Genomic DNA, 20,809 nt, shown 5'->3' on the forward strand with positions numbered 1-20,809 from the left:
CTCGGCCTCCCAAAGTGCTGGGATTACAGGCTTGAGCCACCGCGCCAGGCCAGGTTTTTCTTAGTATCCATGCCATTCAGCTTCTGAAGACTGGGAGAAGTTGAGAACCCTGGTATGCTCAGGTAGATGTGCGTGGGGGAAGGTAGCCCAATGACAGAACACCATGTTCTCCAAACTGAAAAGTGCTTACTGCCAGTGGACCTGCAAGGGTTTCTGATGGGCTTTTATAGCAGTGGCCCTCAACCTTTTTGACACCAGAGACTGGTTTCCTGGAAGACAATGTTTCCATGGAGGTGGCAGGGGGTGGTTTCAGGATGAAACTGTTCCACCTCAGATCAGGCATTAGATTCTCATAAGGAGCATGCAGCCTAGGTCCCCTGCATGTGCAGCTCACGATAGGGTTCATGCTCCTATGAGAATCTAATGCCCTGACTGATCTGACAGGAAGGGTTGCTCAGGAGGTAATGCTCGCTCACCCGCTGCTCAACCTCCTGCTGTGTGGTCAGTTCCTAACAGGCCATGGACTGGGGATTGGGGACTCCTGTTTCCTAGTCTTTCTTTTCTTTTCGCTTCACTTTCCCAGGTTTTTCACTAAGGCAGTCGTTCACGATAGTAAAGCATTTAAACTGATGACATAGAAGGAGTTAGGAAAAAATATAGGAAAAAAATGTGAAGTTGGTAATGCTGACAGGCAAAAATGTTATTTCTTAAATCATCAGAGAATACACCAGATCTCTAAATAAGCCAGTTCCTCTTACCCATCTGTGCCTTTTCAAAAAATATGTTTAAAGAAAATGGAAAAGTACAGAGAAAATGTAACAACACCTATCTCAACTACAAAATGTTAAGAATGTATAGTTTCCTTCAGATAGTATCGGTCCCCAGATAGTGTAGGCTGGGGATTAGGCCCCCAACCCCTGGGCCGTAGACTGGTACCGGTCCATGGCCTGTTAGGAACCAAGCTGCACAGCTGGAGTCGAGAGGTCAGCATTACCACCTGAGCTCCACCTCCTGTCACATCAGCAGTGGCGTTAGATTCTCATAGGAGCGTGAACCCTATTGAGAACTGCACATGGGAGGGATCCAGGTTGTGCACTCCTTATCCTTATGAGAATCTAACTAATGCCTGATGATCTGAGGTGGAGCAGTTACATCCCGAAACTCCCCCGACCCCCAAAAAATGGTTTTCCATGAAACCGGTCCCTGGTGCCAAAAGACTGGGGACTGGGTATAGACGAAGCGGAATTCTTGGGCTGTAGAGGATGTACACTTTCAACTTTACAGATATCACCAAATTGCTTCCCAAAGCAGTGGTTATCAATTAATTTACCTTCTTATCTTGAGAATTCCCATTTTCTATGTTCTTGTCAACATTTGGTATTGATACACTTTTTTTAACCTTTGTGATGTAAGCAAAGCAGTGCTTCATTATTGCTTTACTTTGCATTTTCCTGATTACTAGTGAGATGATCCTTTCAAATATTTTCTAGCTATTTAGTAGAATATATAGACTCAGAATTATATAGAATTATGTATTTATAATTTTGCTCATTTTCCCTAGTGTGTATCTTTTCTTATGCTTGTTAACTTACATACGTTCTTAATATATTTTGAGAAATAAATCCTTTGTCTTTTGTTTTCAAATACCTTTTCATAGTTTATTACTTCTTTTAACTTTGTTTTCCAGAAAGTTTTGATTTTTATTATGGTCATATTTATATATTTTTTCTTTGACGTCTCCTTTTTTATCTTGACTGAGAAGTACTTTCCTAACCTGGCATCATAAAGTCATTTTTATTGGACAGGCACAGTAGCTCACACCTATAATCCCAGCACTTTGGGAGGCCAAGGTGGGTGGATCACTTGAGGTCAAGAGTTGAGACCAGGTTGGCCAACATGGTGAAACCCCGTCTCCACTAAAAATATAAAAGTTAGCCAGGTGTGGTGGTGCACGCCTGTAACCGCAGCTGGTACTGAGGCCAAGGCACGAGAATTGCTTGAACCCAGGAGGCAGAGGTTGCAGTGAGCCAAGATGGCGCCACTGCACTCCAGCCTGAGTGACAGAGTGAGACTCAGTCTCAAAAAAATAAAAATAATTTTAATTTTAAAACTCATTTTATTAATTTATTCTGTTTTGAAGTTTGATTTTCACGTAATCAAACATTTAAAACTCCACGTAAACTATGTTTTAACATTTAAAACTCCATATAAACTATGTCTTGTGTGTATTCTTTTAGATATATAATAATAATAAAATATAACATGATACAACATAATAAAAATAACTATTTTCATTTATATAATGCTTATTATATGGTAGTTTGTGTGCATGTTTCATTTCTAATCCCTACAACAGCTCAGACGAAGAAATTGAAGCTAAGTTACCTGTTTTAATTTTGCTTTTTACATTGTGGAAAGCCTACTTTACCAACATCATTTCTTTTTTCTTTTTTTTGAGATGGAGTCTCGCTCTGTCGCCCAGGCTGGAGTGCAGTGGTGAGATCTCGGCTCGCTGCAACTTCTGCCTCCTGTGTTCAAGATTCTCCTGCCTCAGCCTCCCAAGAAGCTGGGATTACAGGTGCCTGCCACCATGCCCAGCTAATTTTTTGTATTTTTAGGAGAGACAGGGTTTTACCACATTGGACAGGCTGTTCTCGAACTCCTGACCTCATGACTCGCCTGCCTCGGCCTTCCAAAATGCTGGGATTACAGGCGTGAGCCACTGTGTCCGGCCACCAGCATCATTTCTTAGCTGACACATACTGTCATCTTTGTCATATTATTAGTTCTTGCTTGTATTTGTTTCTGGAACTGATATTCTTTTCTATTGACCTGTTTTGTCCCTAGTTTGCCTTTGCTTTTTGGTTATTTGACAAACTCATACTCACCTTCTCAAGGCCATGCCTTCCTTAATGTCCCCTAAGCAGAAATGATTATTCTCTTCGTATGCTTCCATCTAAGTCTGAGTATTCTTCAAGTAAATGCATGTAAAATAGCATATTACTGACCCTAAGACCTGGAGGCAAGTAGGATGACTATCAAGACCTTAAAGGCTCTTGGGCTCTCACCTCTGTACCCCAGGAGACTCTTGGGACTCGGCAGAGCCAACTGTCATTCATACTGAACTAGGGGATTTCTTACATGGTTTGCTAGTTTTCTTGCATAGGCCGTTGTGATGGCAAACTGCATGTGTACCACCTGTCTGCCAGGCCCCCTCATGGGCAGAGCATTGCACTGGCCATTAGGAAGCCCTATCTCTGCCTCCTGTGTTTAGAGACAATGAGAAACACCTGTTATTATCTTTGATCTTGTGATTTACCCCTATCTTAAACTGATTCCCATTTAGACTTGCTTTTGGGGGGAAGTTTTGGTTTATTCCCACTCTTCACTAAATGGTAATGGTCACCACACACTGTAGACCATCACCTATATTTCTGAGCAACACAGTTACAGGAGCCAAGCACTGTTGTCAGATTGAAGAAAATAGTCTACTTCCTTTTCTGGAGAAAACATCAACCGTTGTACGGCAGGCTGGACAGTCACATGAGAAAGAATAATGACACACAGACCAAAGTGTATAATACACAGATAAAACTGTTGTCTTGTTTAGCTAGGAAATGCAAGTGAACCTGGTAGTATAATAGGGTATTATAAGTTTGGCATTTAACATATGCAAATTAGGAGGTAGTGTGGTATTTACTCACTCATTTATGTATTCAACAAATATTTCTTAGTACACACAATGTCTCTGGCTAGGCATTTGGTAGGTCCAAGTTGAGCAGAAAAATCTTGGAACTGATGGTGAGAAGGCTTGAGTTCCAGTTCTGGCCCCACCCACTACCTGGTGATAAGACTCTAGAGAAGCCATTTGGCTTTCTGGGCTCTCTCTCCTCAGGCTAAAATAGGAGATTTGGAATAAATTATTTCTAAAACCTCCCCCAGCCTAAATAGCATGCAATGTAACGAGTTTGATGTCTCCCATGATATACCAACATAATAAAAATAACTATTTTCATCTATATATGCTTATTATATGGTAGTTTGTATACACGTTCCATTTCTAATCCTTACAACAGCTCAGATGAAGAAATTGAAGCTAAGTTACCTGTTTAAGTCACTAAGTAACATGCTTAAGACCGCAGAACTAGTAACTCAAAGAACTGGGATTTGAGTTCAGGCATCTCTGGCTCCAAAGCCCTAATCTATTCACTCAATAATATTCTGCCCTTCACATAGTCTTTGATGCAGAATGTCTTCATTATCTTAGGTCTTCATTATCTACAGGCCTCTTTGTGAATATTCATCATCAGCAGCAGCAGACAATAGGCCTCTCCTGCTTTCCCTCCTTGCCTCTCTGGACACTGAGCACAGGCATGATAGAGACGACTGTACCTGAGCATCAGGAGAGCGACAAGCAGGAGCAGCACCACAGCTCCGGTGAGGGTGAACACTGCAATCATCAGGATCTGAGGGCCTGTGGAGGAAAATGCGTTAGGAAGGACTTTTGTCAAGAGAGCAAAGGCATTTCCAAGATTCTAGCTGTACAATGTAATTTGGGGAAGGGAAAAGAGAACCCTTTAAAAAAATTGATCTTTTAGCCAGGCGCGGTGGCTCACACCTGTAATCCCAGCACTTTGGGAGGCTGAGGCAGGTGGATCACGAGGTCAGGAGATCGAGACCATCCTGGCTAACACGGTGAACCCCTGTCTCTACTAAAAATACAAAAAATTAGCCGGGCGTGGTGGTGGGTGCCTGTAGTCCCAGCTACTCGGGAGGCTGAGGCAGGAGAATGATGTGAACCCAGGAAGCAGAGCTTGCAGTGAGCTGAGATTGAGCCACTGTACTCCAGCCTGGGTGACAGAGCGAGACTCCGTTTGAAAAAAAAAAAAATTATCTTTCATTAATTTCTCTCTGGTAACATAAGTCCCGTGTCTCTACTCTCTGAACAGTCAGGGAAAGTGGCTTCATTTTGGCTATTCTGACAGCATATACATCTCTATTCTTTCTAACAGCAATCACCAAACGTTACACAAACATAAAATAGTTCATAGCACACAAAAAAATGTTGGTGGTAGAAGTCTACCTGGTGTCCTTGAAACCAATATACCTAAGAAGGGTTCATAGAGGATGAGACATGTTTTTGTTTTGTTTTTTTTGTTTTTGAGACGGAGTCTCACTGTCACCCAGGCTGGAGTGCAGTGGTACAATCTTGGCTCACTGCAACCTCTGCCTCCCTGGTTAAAGCGAGTCTCCTGCTTCAGCCTCCAGAGTAGCTGGGATTACAGGCGTGTGCCACCACGCCAAGCTAATTTTTATATTTTTTGTAGAAATGGGGTTTCGCCATGTTGCTGGTCATGAACTCCTGGCCTCAAGCGATCTGCCTACCTCAGTCTCCCAAAGTGCTGGGATTACAGGCGTGAGCCACCTCACCCAACTGAGACAACTTGTTTTTAAATACAGAGCACACACTGGAAGAAAAGTAAGTCAGTATAGAATATTAAGTGACAGTGTTGCATGCCGGTTCTTTCTAAGCTCTCCTGGGTTAGTGAGGGAAGTCAATGAAGAATGGGATTTTATTTACTAGAACACTAGTGTGTGGGTGGAGTTGTATAGATGGAATAAGTTGACAGCCTGTCAGAAGAGTAAGTGGAATCCAGGAAAATGTGGATCCAACCCAAGGAAGCACTGAAGCAGTGTCTGAGTATGCAAAGGAATACTCCTACACAGAGAAGGACAGCAACAATAAGACTGCATGGCAAAGTCGTGGTTCATATAGGCCGCAATGAATCCCTATTAGGAAGTCAGTAGGTTCGAGAATTAAAAACGGAATAGATTCCAAGCAATAGACAGAATGTGTAAGAAGCTGGGAAGTGATTAGGAATATGGTGAAGAAGACATGTTTCTTTATATAGCAAGGAAAAAAAAGAGAAACCCAATCAGGAATTCTAAGGAAAAAATGTTCCTGGAAGGCATAGTCCAAAAGTGAAACAAAGTAAAATGTGCCCTGACTTTGAGAATTAGGTATTTAAAAAGGAGAGAAAATCAATTTTCCTTTGTGGTACAAAAGGGAGACATTGGGGCTATATAGAAAGATGTTGGCCAGGCATGGTGGCTCATACCTGTAATCCCAGCACTTTGAGGGGCTGAGGGGCAGATCACCTGAGGTCAGGAGTTCAAGACCAGCCTGGCCAACATGGCAAAACCCCGTCCTACTAAAAAAACAAAAAATTATCTGGATGTGGTGGTGGGTGCCTGTAATCCCAGCTGTTTGGGAGGCTGAAGCAGGAGAATCGCTTAAACCCAGGAAGTGGAGGTTGCAGTGAGCCAAGATTGTGCCACTGCACTCCAGCCTGGGCAACACAATGAGACTCCATCTCAAAAAAAAAAAAAAAAAAAAAGAAAGATGTTATCATGTATACATAATGAAAATGTTTCCTTGTTTTCAACTTATAGAATCAAGTTATAGGTAAAGAACAGAGGTCTTTATTTTGGTTACCAAATAAATATTATCAACCCTGGCAAAGAAAAATATAGGAGAATTTTGGAGATGGGAAGGAGGTAGAAGAAAGAATTGTGGCACTAACATCTTCATCTTACAAAGTGGGAGGCAAGATATTTTATATACAACTGATGGGACAACACTAGAAGCTCATGCATATTAATTAAAATGAAAAAGGTGTTCAATAATTGTACTGACAAAAGAGATATAACTATATGGGAAGAAGTGAGAAAGAGGGCTAGCGAAGATGAGCTAAATCTTCATGTATCAATACAAAAAATTAATAGATAACTGCTAAAGCTTATACATCAAGAAATAGAAGCATCTTATTTAGATATGCAAAACACGAAAAGCAGAAATGACTGAGAGAGCGGAGATGCGCAGAGGCGGGATCAGGCACATTCACTTTCCATTAGAAACACATCTGCTACTGGATTTTAAAATCATGTGTGTGAATTTTTCTTTTCTGAGACAGAGTTTCGCTCTTTTTGCCCAGGCTGGAGTTCAATGGCACGATCTCGGCTCACTGCAACCTTCGCTCCCCCAGGTTCAGATTCTCCTGCGTCAGCCTCCCAAGTAGCTGGGATTACAGGCACACGCCACCATGTCCAGCTAATTTTCTGTATTTTTAGTAGAGGTGGGGTTTCACCACGTTGGCCAGGCTGGTCTCGAATTCCTGACCTCAGGTGATACGCCCACTTTGGTCTCCCAAAGTGCTGGGATTACAGGCGTTAGCCACTGTGCCCAGGCATATGTGAATTTTTCTGTGCTAAAATATAATTGATGTAGGTGCCCCTGAAAAGGAGGTATTAGGATCTCTTTATGAAAGTAGCATCCTAAACCCTCACGCTGTATTCTCTATCATGGCACCGTAATCTAAACTCCTGGGGGTACAGTCCATGTCCTACTTATTCATTCCTGTTCATCCTTATACCTTTGGCACCCAGCACAAGACCTGGTATGTGGTAAAGTATCAATAAAAATGGCTAATAAAAAATAATAGAAGAAAAACCTGGCCCTGGTCATCTTACTGCCTGAGAAGAGGCAAGGAGAAGGTGCTTGGACATTAAAATACATTAATAAATTCATATAGAAAGACTCCTGTGCCATTAGGGGTCTCATGTCACGTGTGTTTTAAAACTGTTTTTGTTTAATCACATTATGTCCTTCTGAAGTAGATGGTTTAGCTTGGGGTAAATACTACAGCTCCTTTGTGTAAGGGCTGAATTTGAAGGGTTTATGCTTTGCAAACATGTGACTTTGCCTCTATTACCGTGTTTTGTGTTCAGGGGAAATCTTCAATGGTGAAAATGTGAACTTTGGATTTCTACTCTCAACTGAGCAGAAATAAATTCATACTTTGGAGTTGAACTTGCATTATGGGCACATCTAACTGGTGAATTCTGTTTGTCGCTACAATCACCACTTCCATCACTATCACCACCATTGCCACTACCACCATTCTCACGCCCTAAACCCCAGACAGAAAACAAAAGTGAGTACAAGAAATACATTTTCAACACTCACTGGTCTATCAAATTCTATGAAATTTGCACATCCCCTAGACTAGAGTATAAACTGGAGGGAATAAGGGGACTCCACTCCTCAGCCTACCTCAATTCTCTGCCTCCTATAGTATGAACATCTCACTGTACTAGATATAATTATAATATTTATATATAGTATTTAAATATACTATGTAAATGTAGTCACTTTTAATTAAACATGCTTTTTAGTTTTGCCTTTTAGATAAACGCAGTATCGCCATCTAAATTCCAAGGTTAAGCTTCTGCTGCCTTCTGGTGGCTGCTGTAGTTATCGCATTCTAACTAACATCTCACAATGAATGAGAGAGCATAACCTCCAGGTCAAATGACATTACGGTTGGAAGCAACCTGATAAACTTCTTGATTTAATAGGGGAAGAAACTCACACTTAGAAAAGAGAAATAAATTGACTGAAATTAACAGAGTATAGATGAGTACTGGAGTTCAGAGTAGAAATATACTCCGTTATCTCACGTTGTCATTCATTCATTCATTTATTCATTCCAAGGCTCTGTGTTGGGGCAAGGAGATATGAATAAAGAATAAGCCCTGAGGGTGCGCGGTGGCTCATGCCTGTAATCCCAGCACTTTGGGAGGCCAAGGCGGGTGGATCACGACGAGGTCAGAAGATCGAGGCCAGTCTGGCCAACATGGTGAAACCCCGTCTCTACTGAAAATATAAAAATTAGCCAGCCATGGTGGCAGGTGCCTGTAATCAATCCCAGCTACTCAGAAGGCTGAGGCAGGAGAATGGCGTGAACCTGGGAGGCGGAAGTTGCAGCGAGCCGAGATCGCGCCACAGCACTCCAGGCCGGGCAACACTGCAAGACTCCGTCTCAAAAAAAAAAAAAAAGCTAAGGAAAGATGAGATTCAAGTTAAATCTTGAGGATGAGTAGATGTTTCCCACCTCTATGGAGATGTGATAAATTCTATTCACAGGAAGCAGCATATATAAGGACACAGTGGCATAAATTTGCACGACGCTTTAAGGAAGTAGGGAGGAGGTTGAGGGCATGGGGAAGGCATAGGCGAGTAAAAGATAAAGCTGGAGAAGTAGGGAGATTACGGGCACTTTGTGCTGTATTAAGTATTTTAGACTGTATTCTGTAGGTAAAGCAGAGTTGCCAATTGAAATGTTAGCAACAGGGCAGTGACATGACTGGACTTGTGCTTTCTTTCTGGTAGCAGGATGGGTTGGATGGAAGTGGGCAGGACTAATGCAGGAAGTCAGTTGGACGTCATTGTGATACAGGAAGCAGATGCTGAGGACTTGGAAATGAGGACGGGCACCAAATCTGCATTGTCTATTGCTGTTTCCCAGGTGCTCAGAACATTGTCTGGCATTAAGTAAACATCTTTGTTAAATAAATGAAAGAACAGGGATGGCGTAATCTCCTGGTGAAATGTTTTGTTACTTAGTTAGTAGCTGTGTGCACACAGATGAAAGTTCTAGTCATGCATATCTTATTTCTATACTATTTCAAAGGTTGAGTTGCTGAAGCGGCTTCATTGTCTGGGGACATATCCAAGGTTCGTCATCTCGTGACGAGAAGGTTAAGGACACAGGCACAAACACGGAGCGGGGTAAGGAGCGGAAAGTGTAATAGGCAGGAAAGAAGAGAACAGCTCACGGGCAGAGAGGTAGGAAGGCTCTGAAGGGAAAAATCCTTGCTTGCGGTGGGAAGCAGTAGGTTATATAGAGATGCTTGAGGAGGCTGTGTCTGATTTATATGGGGCTCAGGGGATTAGTTTGACCAGTGTGCCATTAACATAGCCCACGAAGAAACTGGCCCTTTCACCCTAATCTTGTATTGTGCAAATGTGGCCTCTGCCTGGCTGGCGCCATGACACCCACACATGTGGCTTTACTTGGCCGGCACAACGACACCCCCCACACGTGGCTACAAAGAAAAGGGAGGGGAAATCACTATATTGGGTGGACCTGGCTTTTAGTACAGCTGCGGGCATTCATCTATGCGAACTTCCAGCTTGCTTATTTATGCTTGCAGCTCAGCTTTTCAGGCTGCTTTTTGCTAGAAAAGAAATGGTTTGGAGGCTGTTTTCAATTAAAAGAAAAAGCCTGGCTGGGCACCGTAGCTCACACCTGTAATCTCAGCACTTTGGGAGGCCGAGGTAGGCGGATCACCTGAGGTCAGGAGTTCAAGACCAGCCTGCCCAACATGGCAAAACCCCATCTCTACCAAAAATACAAAAAATTAGCCGGGCATGGCGGCAAGCACCTGTAATTCCAGCTACTGGGGAGGCTGAGGCAGGAGAATCGCTTGAATCCGGGAGGGAGAGGTTGCAGTGAGCCAAGATTGCACCACTGTACTCCAGCCTGGATGATAGAGCCAGACAATGTCTCCAAAAAAAAAGAAGAGTAAGAAAAGAAAAGAAAAGAAAAAGACTTACTGACTGAGGACTCTAGTACCCTCGCTACCTGCCTAAATAATTTCTTTTTAACTCCTATATTATCGCTTCATTGGTAAAGTTTAGAGCTAAATGTAGTAAGTAACAGTTAAGTATTGAAAAGCTCTGGTTAACTGAGGTTGTTAGTTAACTGAGGCTGAAGTAAAGTTGCTCAGGATAATATAACATCCCTGTAGGATATAGTATGAATATTTAATGTGATCTGTTTTAAGTAAGGAGAACTCTCTCAAAAAATACTTTTTGAGAAGTTCAGCACTTTACAGATCACAGACCTGTTGAATAACCAAAATACCAAAAAACTTGAAGGAAATATATTAAAAACACAAACCTAACATTGTCACTGATGGTTATAATTAAGAAGAAAGAAAACATAATTTGAACTCAAAAAGTTACAAAAGGAAGAAGTTGAGAGTTGCAGAAGCCCATGAGAAAGGAGATATATTTCAGAAGTCAAGTTTGGTTTAAAACAAGAAAGCTTGAAGATGGTTCCAGAAATAGTTTTAAAAGCTTATTAAATAAAACTTGACTTTAAAAAGCAATCATAGCAATAAATCTGAAATCAGCTCAGTATTGCTTATTGTCTAGAAGAATGCTTCATTCCCCCCTCCCTCATTGCATTAATCAGCTGCTAATGCCTGTTGGATAAACGTACAGGAATCATTTTGGACTAAATTTGACTCAGAGTGAAAGAAAACTAGAAATGTAGGTATAGCTCTGACACAAGCAAGCCCTTCAAACCAGAAACATTCCCTTTATGTGAGATCAAACTTTCAGAGTTTCTGGCTGTAGAGCGGAGCTGGTATAAAATATTTGTAGCTTATAATTTTAATACTTTTGAAAATAATAAAGTAATACAAAGTCATTGTGGAAATTTTGGAAAATTCAGAAAATAGAATAAAGCAAAAAAATATCTTCCAGGATCCCATCACTCAGAGGACACCACTCTTAACAGTTTAACATATTTCTTTCCAGTCTTATTTCTATACATTGTTTTACAAAGTTAGAATCTCATTAAATAAGAAGCTGTATTTTTGTATTACTTTACATCATAAGTTTTCTCATGTCATTTAACATTTTTTGTAAATAATTATTTTAATTGGTTGCCTGATGCTCCATTTGTGAATATATTATAATTTTATAATTTTTTTTTTTTTTTTTGAGGCAGGGTCTTGCTCTGTCATCCAGGCTGGTGTTCAGTGACACAATCATGGCTCACTTCTGCTCCGACTTACTGGGCTCAAGTGATCCTCCCACCTCAGCCTCCTGAGTAGCTGGGACCACAGGTATGCACCACTATGTCTATTAATTTATAATTTTTCCTTTTTTTGAGACGGTGTCTCGCTCTTTTCCCCAGCCTGGAGTGCAGTGGTGTGATCTCGGCTCACGGCAACCACTGCCTCCTGGATTCAAGCGATTCTTCCGCCTCAGTCTCCTGAGTAGCTAGGATTACAGGCACGTGCCATCATGCCCAGCTAATTTTTGTATTTTTAGTAGAGACAGAGTTTCACCATGTTGGTCAGGCTGGTCTTGAACTCCTGACCTCGTTATCCGCCCACTTCAGCCTCCCAAAGTGCTGGGATTACAGGCATGAGCCACCACTCCCAGCTTTAATTTATAAATTTTTGTAGAGATGGGATCTCACTGTGTTGCCCAGGCTATCTTTAACTTCTGGCCTCAAGCAGTCCTCCCACCTTGGCCTCCCAAAGTGCTGGGATCACAGGTGTGAGCCACCACACTTGGCTCTAAATAATTTTATTGATGATGTTTCTACTTTTTTTTTTTTTTTTTAATCTTTGGACTAAATATTTGTCCAGATTTAAGACTTTTTCCTAGTCACATGGAATTACTGCTCATTATGGCAGGCCCTGGCCGAGCCAGTCATGGACAGATTTTCCTGAGACCTCGTTGCCCGGGAGATCCTGACTGGCCCTGCCTGCTACTGATGGTCAGTGTGCAGCTTGCATGGGTGAAAGCTGGCCAAGTCATGTTAGGGCTATTCATGACATGATAGGACCTAATCTTAATTAGGTGGGTAACTATCATTGCAACCCAAATATGTGTCCAGGGAGGGAACAGGGGAGACTATAAAGGCCAGGATCACTGGTCACCCCTCAGCCTGATATGTCAAGTATTTCTTGCTGAAATACACAACCTTTTAGCTTATTGCCATAAAATGTAACTGGAGTAAGAATGTATGTCTCTGTGCTCATTTTTGCCAGTTGTGAAACCTGGTTTTCTGTGGAATAATTTATGTCAAATGGTAAGACATATTTTAAAGAGAGGTATAGCTAAATTAGAATAAGAATATTTTCTTTCTTTCCCTTTTTTTTTTTTTTTTTTTGAGACAGGATCTCACTCTGTTGCCCAGGCTGGAGTGCAGTAGAACAAAGATAGCTCATTGCAGCCTCGATTTCCGGGGCTCAAGTGGTCCTCCCACCTCAGCCTCCCAAGTAGCTGGGACCTCAGGTGCACACCACTATGCCTGGATAATTTTTTTTTCTTTTAGTATTTTTGGTGGAGACAGGGTTTCACCATGTTGCCCAGGCTGGTCTCAAACTTCTAGGCTTAAGCAGTCTTCCCTCCTTGGCTTCCCAAAGTGCTGGGATTACAGGCATAAGCCACCACGTCTGGCCAGAAATCAGTGTTGAATCAGAACTATAATATCATTCATTGTGCAGGGAAGTAAAGACCACATTTACAAACCCAGCAAATCAAACTGGGATAGCAGACAAAACACAGCAAAAAGCACAGGCTAATTACATAAACAATAGAGTTTACTTTTCTTACCAGGAAAACAGTGTCAGGGAAAGAAAATTCATTAGGGATATCTTACCGCGGCCTGTAATATCATTAGGAAGTTTAGAGTTCTTCCAAGTGAATGTGGGGCTCATATCCACAGGGTAGGTCTGATTTACGTGGGTATCATAGGTCAAAAGAACCTTGTACTGTGTCAGGGCACAAAAAAGGAAAAGGATGAACAGTAAATCATTTTAGAACAAATTCTGGTGAGATTAATGATTCTACTTAATGATACTTGATTTACATAACACTTCTCAGTGAAAAAAGGCAACTGTTAACCAGCTACATGACACTAATAGTTAGGATCGTTTATTGGTTCCCAGCATGAACATAGATATAAGTTCAGATGCACCGATTAGTTTCCTATTTCTTTATGCCCATACACTACACCATTAACTCCTGTCTGTCCAGCACAGATTCTGTGGGCCTTTAGTGAACCAGTTCAAGTCTTTCATTTTTCAAATGTTAAACTAGAGGCCAAGAAATATTAAATGGCTAGCTCCAAGTCACATGACAAATGAAACACTAGTGTTTTCCACAATATTAAGTTGCTTTTGAAAAAAGCTCTCAAGAAAATGCAGCAGAGCTAAAATCCATTATGTCATTTTGATACATGTCAAGGGGCCCTGAAATAACTACACTTCTTAACTTCTATCAGTTACTTAATTTTCTAATCTCTTCTATTCCTTGGCTCTAATATACTTTTCTTCTACATGACACTAATTAGTTTCTAAAATAAAGGATTTCATTTTCAAGTAATTTGCCAATGGAAATATTAATATATTCTTAAATTACTGCTGTATATATTGAGTCAATTTTGTAAGGGAGATCTGAAAGATGACTTGATATGGTTTGGCTGTTTCCCCACCAAAATCTCAACTTGAATTGTATCTCCCAGAATTCCCATGTGTTGTGGGAGGGACCCAGGGGAGGTAATTGAATTATAGGACAGGTCTTTCCCCTGCTATTCTTGTGGTAGTGAATAAGTCTCACGAGATCTGATGGTTTTATAAGAGGTTTCCCCTTTCACTGGCTCTTATTCTCTCTTGCCTGCTACCATGTAAGATGTGCCTTTCGCCTTCCACCATGATTGTGGGGCCTCCCCAGCCATGTGGAACTGTGAGTCCATGAAACCTCTGGGGAAAAAAAAAAATTGTTCTCTTTTTTGGGGAAGAAAAGGAGGTTTAATTTGACTTACAGTTCCACATGACTGGGGAGGTCTCATAATCATGGTGGAGGGTGAAAGGCACTTCTTACATAGTGGCAGCAAGAGAGAATGAGGAAGAAGCAAAAGCAGAAACCCCTGATAAACCTGTCAGATCTCGTGAGAACTTATTCACTATCACGAGAATAGCACGGGAAAGACTGGCCCCCATGATTCAATTACCTCCCTGGGTCCCTGCCACAACACATTGGAATTCTGGGAGCTACAACTCAAGTTGAGATTTCGGTGGGGACACAGCCAAACCATATCAATGACCATCCTTTTAAATTTACCACTGTACCCTCAAAATGTTCTGGACAACAATGTTATATTTTCTTTTTCTATTTTTTTTTTTTTTTTTTTTTTTTTTTTTTTTTTTGAGACAGAGTCTTGCTTTGTCACCGAGACTGGAGTGCAGTAGTGTGAACTTGGCTCACTGCAACCTCCGCCTCCCAGGTTCAAGTGACTCTCCTGTCTCAGCCTCCCAAATAGCTGGAATTACAGGCATGCACCACCATGCCTGGCTAATTTTTGTATTTTTAGTAGAGACGGGGTTTTACCATGTTGGCCAGGCTGGTCTCGAACTCCTGACCTCAAATAATCCACTTGCCTCGGCCTCCAGAAGTGCTGGGATTACAGGGGTGAGCCAATGTTATATTTTCATAACTTTACTCTTTCTTTCTCTTTTTCCTTTATATTAGGATGTGGCATATTGAATCTCTCTTGAGACCTATCCTGGATATACATTATCATCCTTTTAACCTTACATTTTGAGAAGATCCCATTTCCCCAAATATACATGTTATATAGCACAACCGATGGTATTACATTATTGAAAAATTCAACTGAAAATTCCTTATAGAGAGAATAAATGCACAGAGCAACATTTTCCATTTAGAAGTATAGTTATGAGACTGACATTAGATCTCACATGTTTCTGCCTGCCTCTGTGTATGAAGGTCATGGGCACCATCCCAGATGTGAATAACTCAGAAAGGGATGCATGTACCTTTGTAATCGCTATTAGTAACTGAAGTATTGATGGGATCTTATGTTAAGGTATTCTTATGGAATGTATGCTAAACATAACATTATATTAAAGGTTCAATATAGGATCTAGAAACTATGAATTACATTTATGGAATGCTGCTAGCAAATTTCTGGTTTAGCTTTCTCAACCTGTACATCTTTTCTCTAGCTTTTCACATTTTCCATTGCAGATATCTTTTACAAAGCTGGGTTGATAGACACATTTAGTATATGACTTAGGGTATCATAACACTCGCATTGGAAAATTTAAAAAAATGAATACATCTTATGTTGTGTTAGGACCTGACCTCCTATATAAACCTTTTTACTGACCACTTGGTTAGCTGGAACAGTGGCTTTTATAGTTTGGATGAATACAACATTGGATGACATGAAGACAGGTGTTTTGTTTGTTTGTTTGTTTTTTGTGATTAAATGCTGACCAGCCATCAATGGTGTGCCAGATAAGAAGCCATGCACTGAAGAGATGGAGAGGTGAGTAGACCACTTCTTTTCTTTCAAGAACCTACTATGTAGGTGAGGAAAAAAAAATGAATATAATATGAATAAAAGCATAGCATTATAGGGCTGTTTATTTGGGGCTCAGATGTACCCATTTAATGATTTTCCTGAGAGTTCAAATGGAGATAACAGGGAATATTTCATTGAAATCTTTAGTTGTGAAAATGAGTAAAAAATTATTAGGAAAGACTTGTGATCCTCTCATTGCTATCTCACCAAGAGTCTGGTTGTTACATTATATAATTTATTCTGGGTGGATATTTTTACCTATCTATATGGATACAGATATAGAGGTATAGATATATTAATAGTAAATATAGTGGATATTCTGAGTAAGAAGTTTTGTGGGTCAAAATGCTTCAGGAATACTACCCTAAGTGAGGTGTAATTGTGAAGTTGAAATGAACTGTCTTTAGATTCTAAACATAATTTCTCTAATTCCTTTGCTAGTGCTCCTCTTCCAAGTTATCCCTCCTCACCCAGTCACAGCACCCTGCATTTTCTGATAAGCAGTGAGACATACTTTCTTGGTGTCCACAGATGTATACAGAAGCACCATCGTACTGTCCACATCCCCCCAGTCATCCAAGGTCACTGGACCGTCATACCCTAGGGCAAGATCAGAGTATGTTAGAGGCCATTGTTGATCTTTGCCTGACAGATAAGTTGGATCATGACAGAGAGTGTAAAACGGGTTCAAATAGCTCTGTTTCAAATTTACTGAAAGCACTGTTGACATTAATAGTCTAATCAGATGGCACCTGGATTGGCTTCTTGGCCCAGAGATCTCTGGAGGGCATTTTTTATGGGAGATGTATTTATTTAGAAAAAACAAAAAATCTTTTCATTGCATTTAGGGTGATACTAAATGTAATGAGTCAATAAGTCCCTCAATTATTAGTGATACATTTTTGCTAAGAATATTTCCTGAACTCCTAGCATGGTGTATAGGGTCACTGCACAATCTTAACATAGATTGTAGGAAGATCAAAATTTTTTCACTATCACTTGTTTGCTGAAGACATTGAAGAAAATTACTTAAGTTTTCTGAGTTTCAGTTTTGTCATCTATGAAATAGCAATGTAAGATAAACCTATTTAGGTAAAAAAAAAAAAAAAAGTGATCAAATTAGCAACTTCACATGATTCAACGTAACAATGAACATTTATTTCCTGTTTACAATATACCAGGCTCTGTGCTAAGTGATTATATGCATTATCATACTATTCTTCCTGGAATATCATGATATAGAAACTATTATTATCTCTGTTATATTGATGAGAAATAATTTATTTAGTCAGAGATATTAAGGGTCATATAGCTGGTAGGTGGTGGGAACAAACATTTATTTGTTTCTTAAATGTTAAGCCAAATGTTAAGCCCATGCTAATCCATTAAAATGCTCAACCATGGTCATGGAAGTGAGGAAATTAAGAATGCATATAAAGTGCCTGGTAGAACCTGGGACACATGGGATGACCAACAAATTACTGTGTCTCCCTCGCTGCATCTTCAGTGAAGCAGAAGTGATCTCTTCCCACCTCTGTCATACACCATAGCCACTGGTGCAGCCCTCAGTCCTAATGCTGGGCATCTGCTGCCCTCTGAAGCCTACAGAGAAAGTCACTTACTCTGCAGTAAAATAAAGGTTTCATAGAGTAAGACTCTGAGGCAAGTTAGAAAAGGCCACTATAATTTTTCTTTGACTTAGTATACATTACATTTAGAGGAAAATTTCTTCATAGTCTCAGGATGAGATCTGGGAAATGAAAGATGGGAGTTTCACTAGGGACTTTTAGGAAAGGGCAACGTTGATCCATGCAGTTTAGGAGATTCATGTTGTTTTGGAAGGTATTATTTTGTGGAGTTTTGATAGCTAAAGGTTTAACACAGGGTCCCAGATCCTTGAAGGATAGAAAAGGAGATATGGAAGGACCCAAATCAAACTGCAAATATTTAGTCTTTTGTTAGTCTCCAAGCATAGTCAGGACATCACTGCTCAAAATGCCTTATGATGAGCTTGGTTCATAAGCACAGAACCTGCGCTACCTGCCCTTTCTGTGACATCCAAAGATTCTAAAAGACTGAAGCATAACCTGGGGTTCACTTATCAATAACAGCACCCTCAAAGTTTATGTAATGATGTTTGCATCCTGTTGAGTTTAAAGGGATTTAGCTGTGGAATCATCTATTGCTAAACCCTCTTTGTTGCCCCAAATCCACACAGAAAGCCCATAGTTCTTCACCTTGGGGTTATTTGCTCTTTGTAGACCAGTACCTTCAAAAGTGAGATTCCTGAAAGCATGAGCAAATTTGGGGGTGGTAATATTTTCTCCATTTTCGAGAAATATCTTCAGCATATGTCCAAAGAGCAGGATTCCATTCAAATAGGCAAGAGCAAAGTCTCGTTTTGTCTAAATAAAAAAATGAAAATATTAAAACGGGTCCTTCAGAAAAGAATCTGGTCTTGAGCCTAGAACAAAAGGTTGTTAGGATCAGCAGGGTAACTGGAAAGTTAAAGGGATATCAGGGGAATTGAAGGGATGTTATTTAATGAGACTTTTAGAAAATTCTTCCTTGGAGGCCGGGTGAGGCGGATCATGTCTGTAAACCCAGCACTTTGGGAGGCCAAGGTGGGTGGATCACCTGAGGTCAGGAGTTCGAGACCAGCCTGGCCAACATGCAGAAACCCCATCTCTATAACAATATGAAAAAATTAGCAGGCTGTGGTGGCATACGCCTGTAATTCCAGCTACTCAGGAGACTGAGGTAGGAGAATCACTTGAACCTGGGAGGTGGAGGTTGCAGTGAGTCGAGATCCCACTGCACTCCAGCCTGGGTGACAGAGTGAGACTCCATCTCAAAACAAAATAAAACAAAAAATAAAACAAAAGAAACAGAGAAAGAAAGAAAAAAAACTCTTCTTTGGGTCAGTGTTCTTTATGATCCCATGTCATAATTCTGTCTTCTCTTGGAATCAATAAAATGAGGGAAGTAACTATAAGCAGTTATACTTCATTCCCATGATGAAAAACACAAACGCAACCAGGAAAGGCAACATGAAACATTTTCATGATTCTTATAAGATTTTATATAGAAATAATGTTGGCTTGTAGTTGATTGTTTTTATTAAAGTGCAAAAGAGAAACCCAAAATCAGAAACCAAAACAATCCCTGCATTTCAGTATTCTGAATGGAACATGAGCAGTTGTGATTGGATGATACCACTGAACTTGCTTTGAATACAATTCTGATTGGGTATTATTTCATGCCCCAAATGCCTGCCCTGGGAAAAATAATGGAGAGGGTCAGAACTGCTGTGCCTCGGCAGCTGGAGAATGGTGACCCTCACAGGGCTGAGTGATGAATTAAAAGCCCTTGCTGAACTGAGACCAAGTGGGTTCCATTACCTCGGGCATGTTGAACTGCCCATTTGCAAAGAATCGTATTTTTGCTAGAACCATGAAGAGGGTCAAGTGGTATCCAGATATGACACTCAGAATTATGTTTGCTGGAAAAATAAAACCCTTTCATTGGTTTCAGTTTCTTTTGCTGAAATCATTTCACGAGGTAAAAAGAATCCAGTTAAGACCCAGCTCCAAAAGAGGATGCAGTCTTTAATCTTGGCACGGTTGTAAATGGGGGGACTTCTAGCTGGGAAAAACTGTGACACCCCAGAGGTATCCATCTTTCTTTGCAGCTTTTTGGGCCTGGCCCTTGACTTGCCATCCCAAAGTTGTTTTAATGTCATCATCATTGCCCCTTCCTCCTCCTCCCATCCCAGTCTGCTCTTAAAGGTTTGTCTCTGTGGGCAGAATGTATCTAATAGATTTAATCGTACGAAAGTACAGGGACTGACAAAGCCCAATATACTATTAGAATCAGGAGCCCTGCATTATAATAAGGTGGCCATGATTTAGTGTCCAAATGGAGGCTCTTTTTTCTGCACAAATGCTAAACCAGATGGCATAGGGGGATAACAGGAATACACCAAAACTCTCCCGGGCAAATTTGGACAATGGTCAACTTAATTATAATGGAAGACAAAGTCTTAACCTAGGAATACACATTTCTAATGGGAGGATTTTAATATCAGTGACAGGAAAATTTTGCTTTAGGACGTAGGGAACTTTCCCGTAACCCTTGCTTTATTTTACATTGTTTAATGTCTACCTCTTATAAGTGTAAGACTGACCCTCATTAGCAGGGCTTCTTCCTGTCTTTCCGTATTGTTACTTTCATGCCAATGTTGCACATATGTCCGCTGTTGGACTGTTCTATAGTCTAGCAGAGTGACCTACAGTTAAGAGCTTTGATAGGGACCCTGCTGTTTCAAAATGCTGTACATGTAGTTGGTTTCAGTTAACATTTGTTGAGTGAATTGGAGCAAGTAAAAATAATTGCTCATTTTAGAATTTGGGTCCTAAATGGAGAAAAAGTATCTTACCCTTGACAAAGAAAATAATAATATATAATTTATACTATAACATAAAATAATAGCTTACTGGGGATAGATTCCTGGAGAAAGAGCTATTTAGAAGGGAATTCCCAGGAGACAGCGTCAGAACAAGGACATTTTTCATATAGTCAGGGGCTGTAACATTGTCCTCAAAGTACTGGTCACTGTAATAAAAAGCACAGGTTCCTCATGAAAATTAGGAAAAATAGAGATGTATCTTCTACAGTTCACACAAACTATATCATCATCCTTGAAAATAGTTTAAAACATATTTTTTCATTAATCTGCAAAACTTTCTACTTTCCCCAGATGGAATTGT

At 40.5% G+C, this 20,809-nt stretch overlaps 1 protein-coding gene across 1 annotated transcript in view; it reads right to left on the reverse strand.

Moving 5' to 3' along the window:
- Positions 1–20,809, reverse strand: part of GUCY2C (guanylate cyclase 2C) — an 83,350-nt gene that overhangs the window by 43,137 nt on the left and 19,404 nt on the right. The window contains exons 7-11 of the mRNA XM_017873408.1: positions 20,537–20,654; positions 18,310–18,445; positions 16,555–16,640; positions 13,311–13,422; positions 4,393–4,474 (exon numbers count right to left, since the gene is read on the reverse strand). Of these exons, the coding sequence (XP_017728897.1) occupies positions 4,393–4,474; positions 13,311–13,422; positions 16,555–16,640; positions 18,310–18,445; positions 20,537–20,654 (534 nt within the window). The remainder of the gene's footprint in view (positions 1–4,392; positions 4,475–13,310; positions 13,423–16,554; positions 16,641–18,309; positions 18,446–20,536; positions 20,655–20,809) is intronic.

This window comes from Rhinopithecus bieti, unplaced genomic scaffold (assembly GCF_001698545.2).
Source record: "Rhinopithecus bieti isolate Rb0 unplaced genomic scaffold, ASM169854v2 scaffold_110, whole genome shotgun sequence".
NCBI lineage: Eukaryota > Metazoa > Chordata > Mammalia > Primates > Cercopithecidae > Rhinopithecus > Rhinopithecus bieti.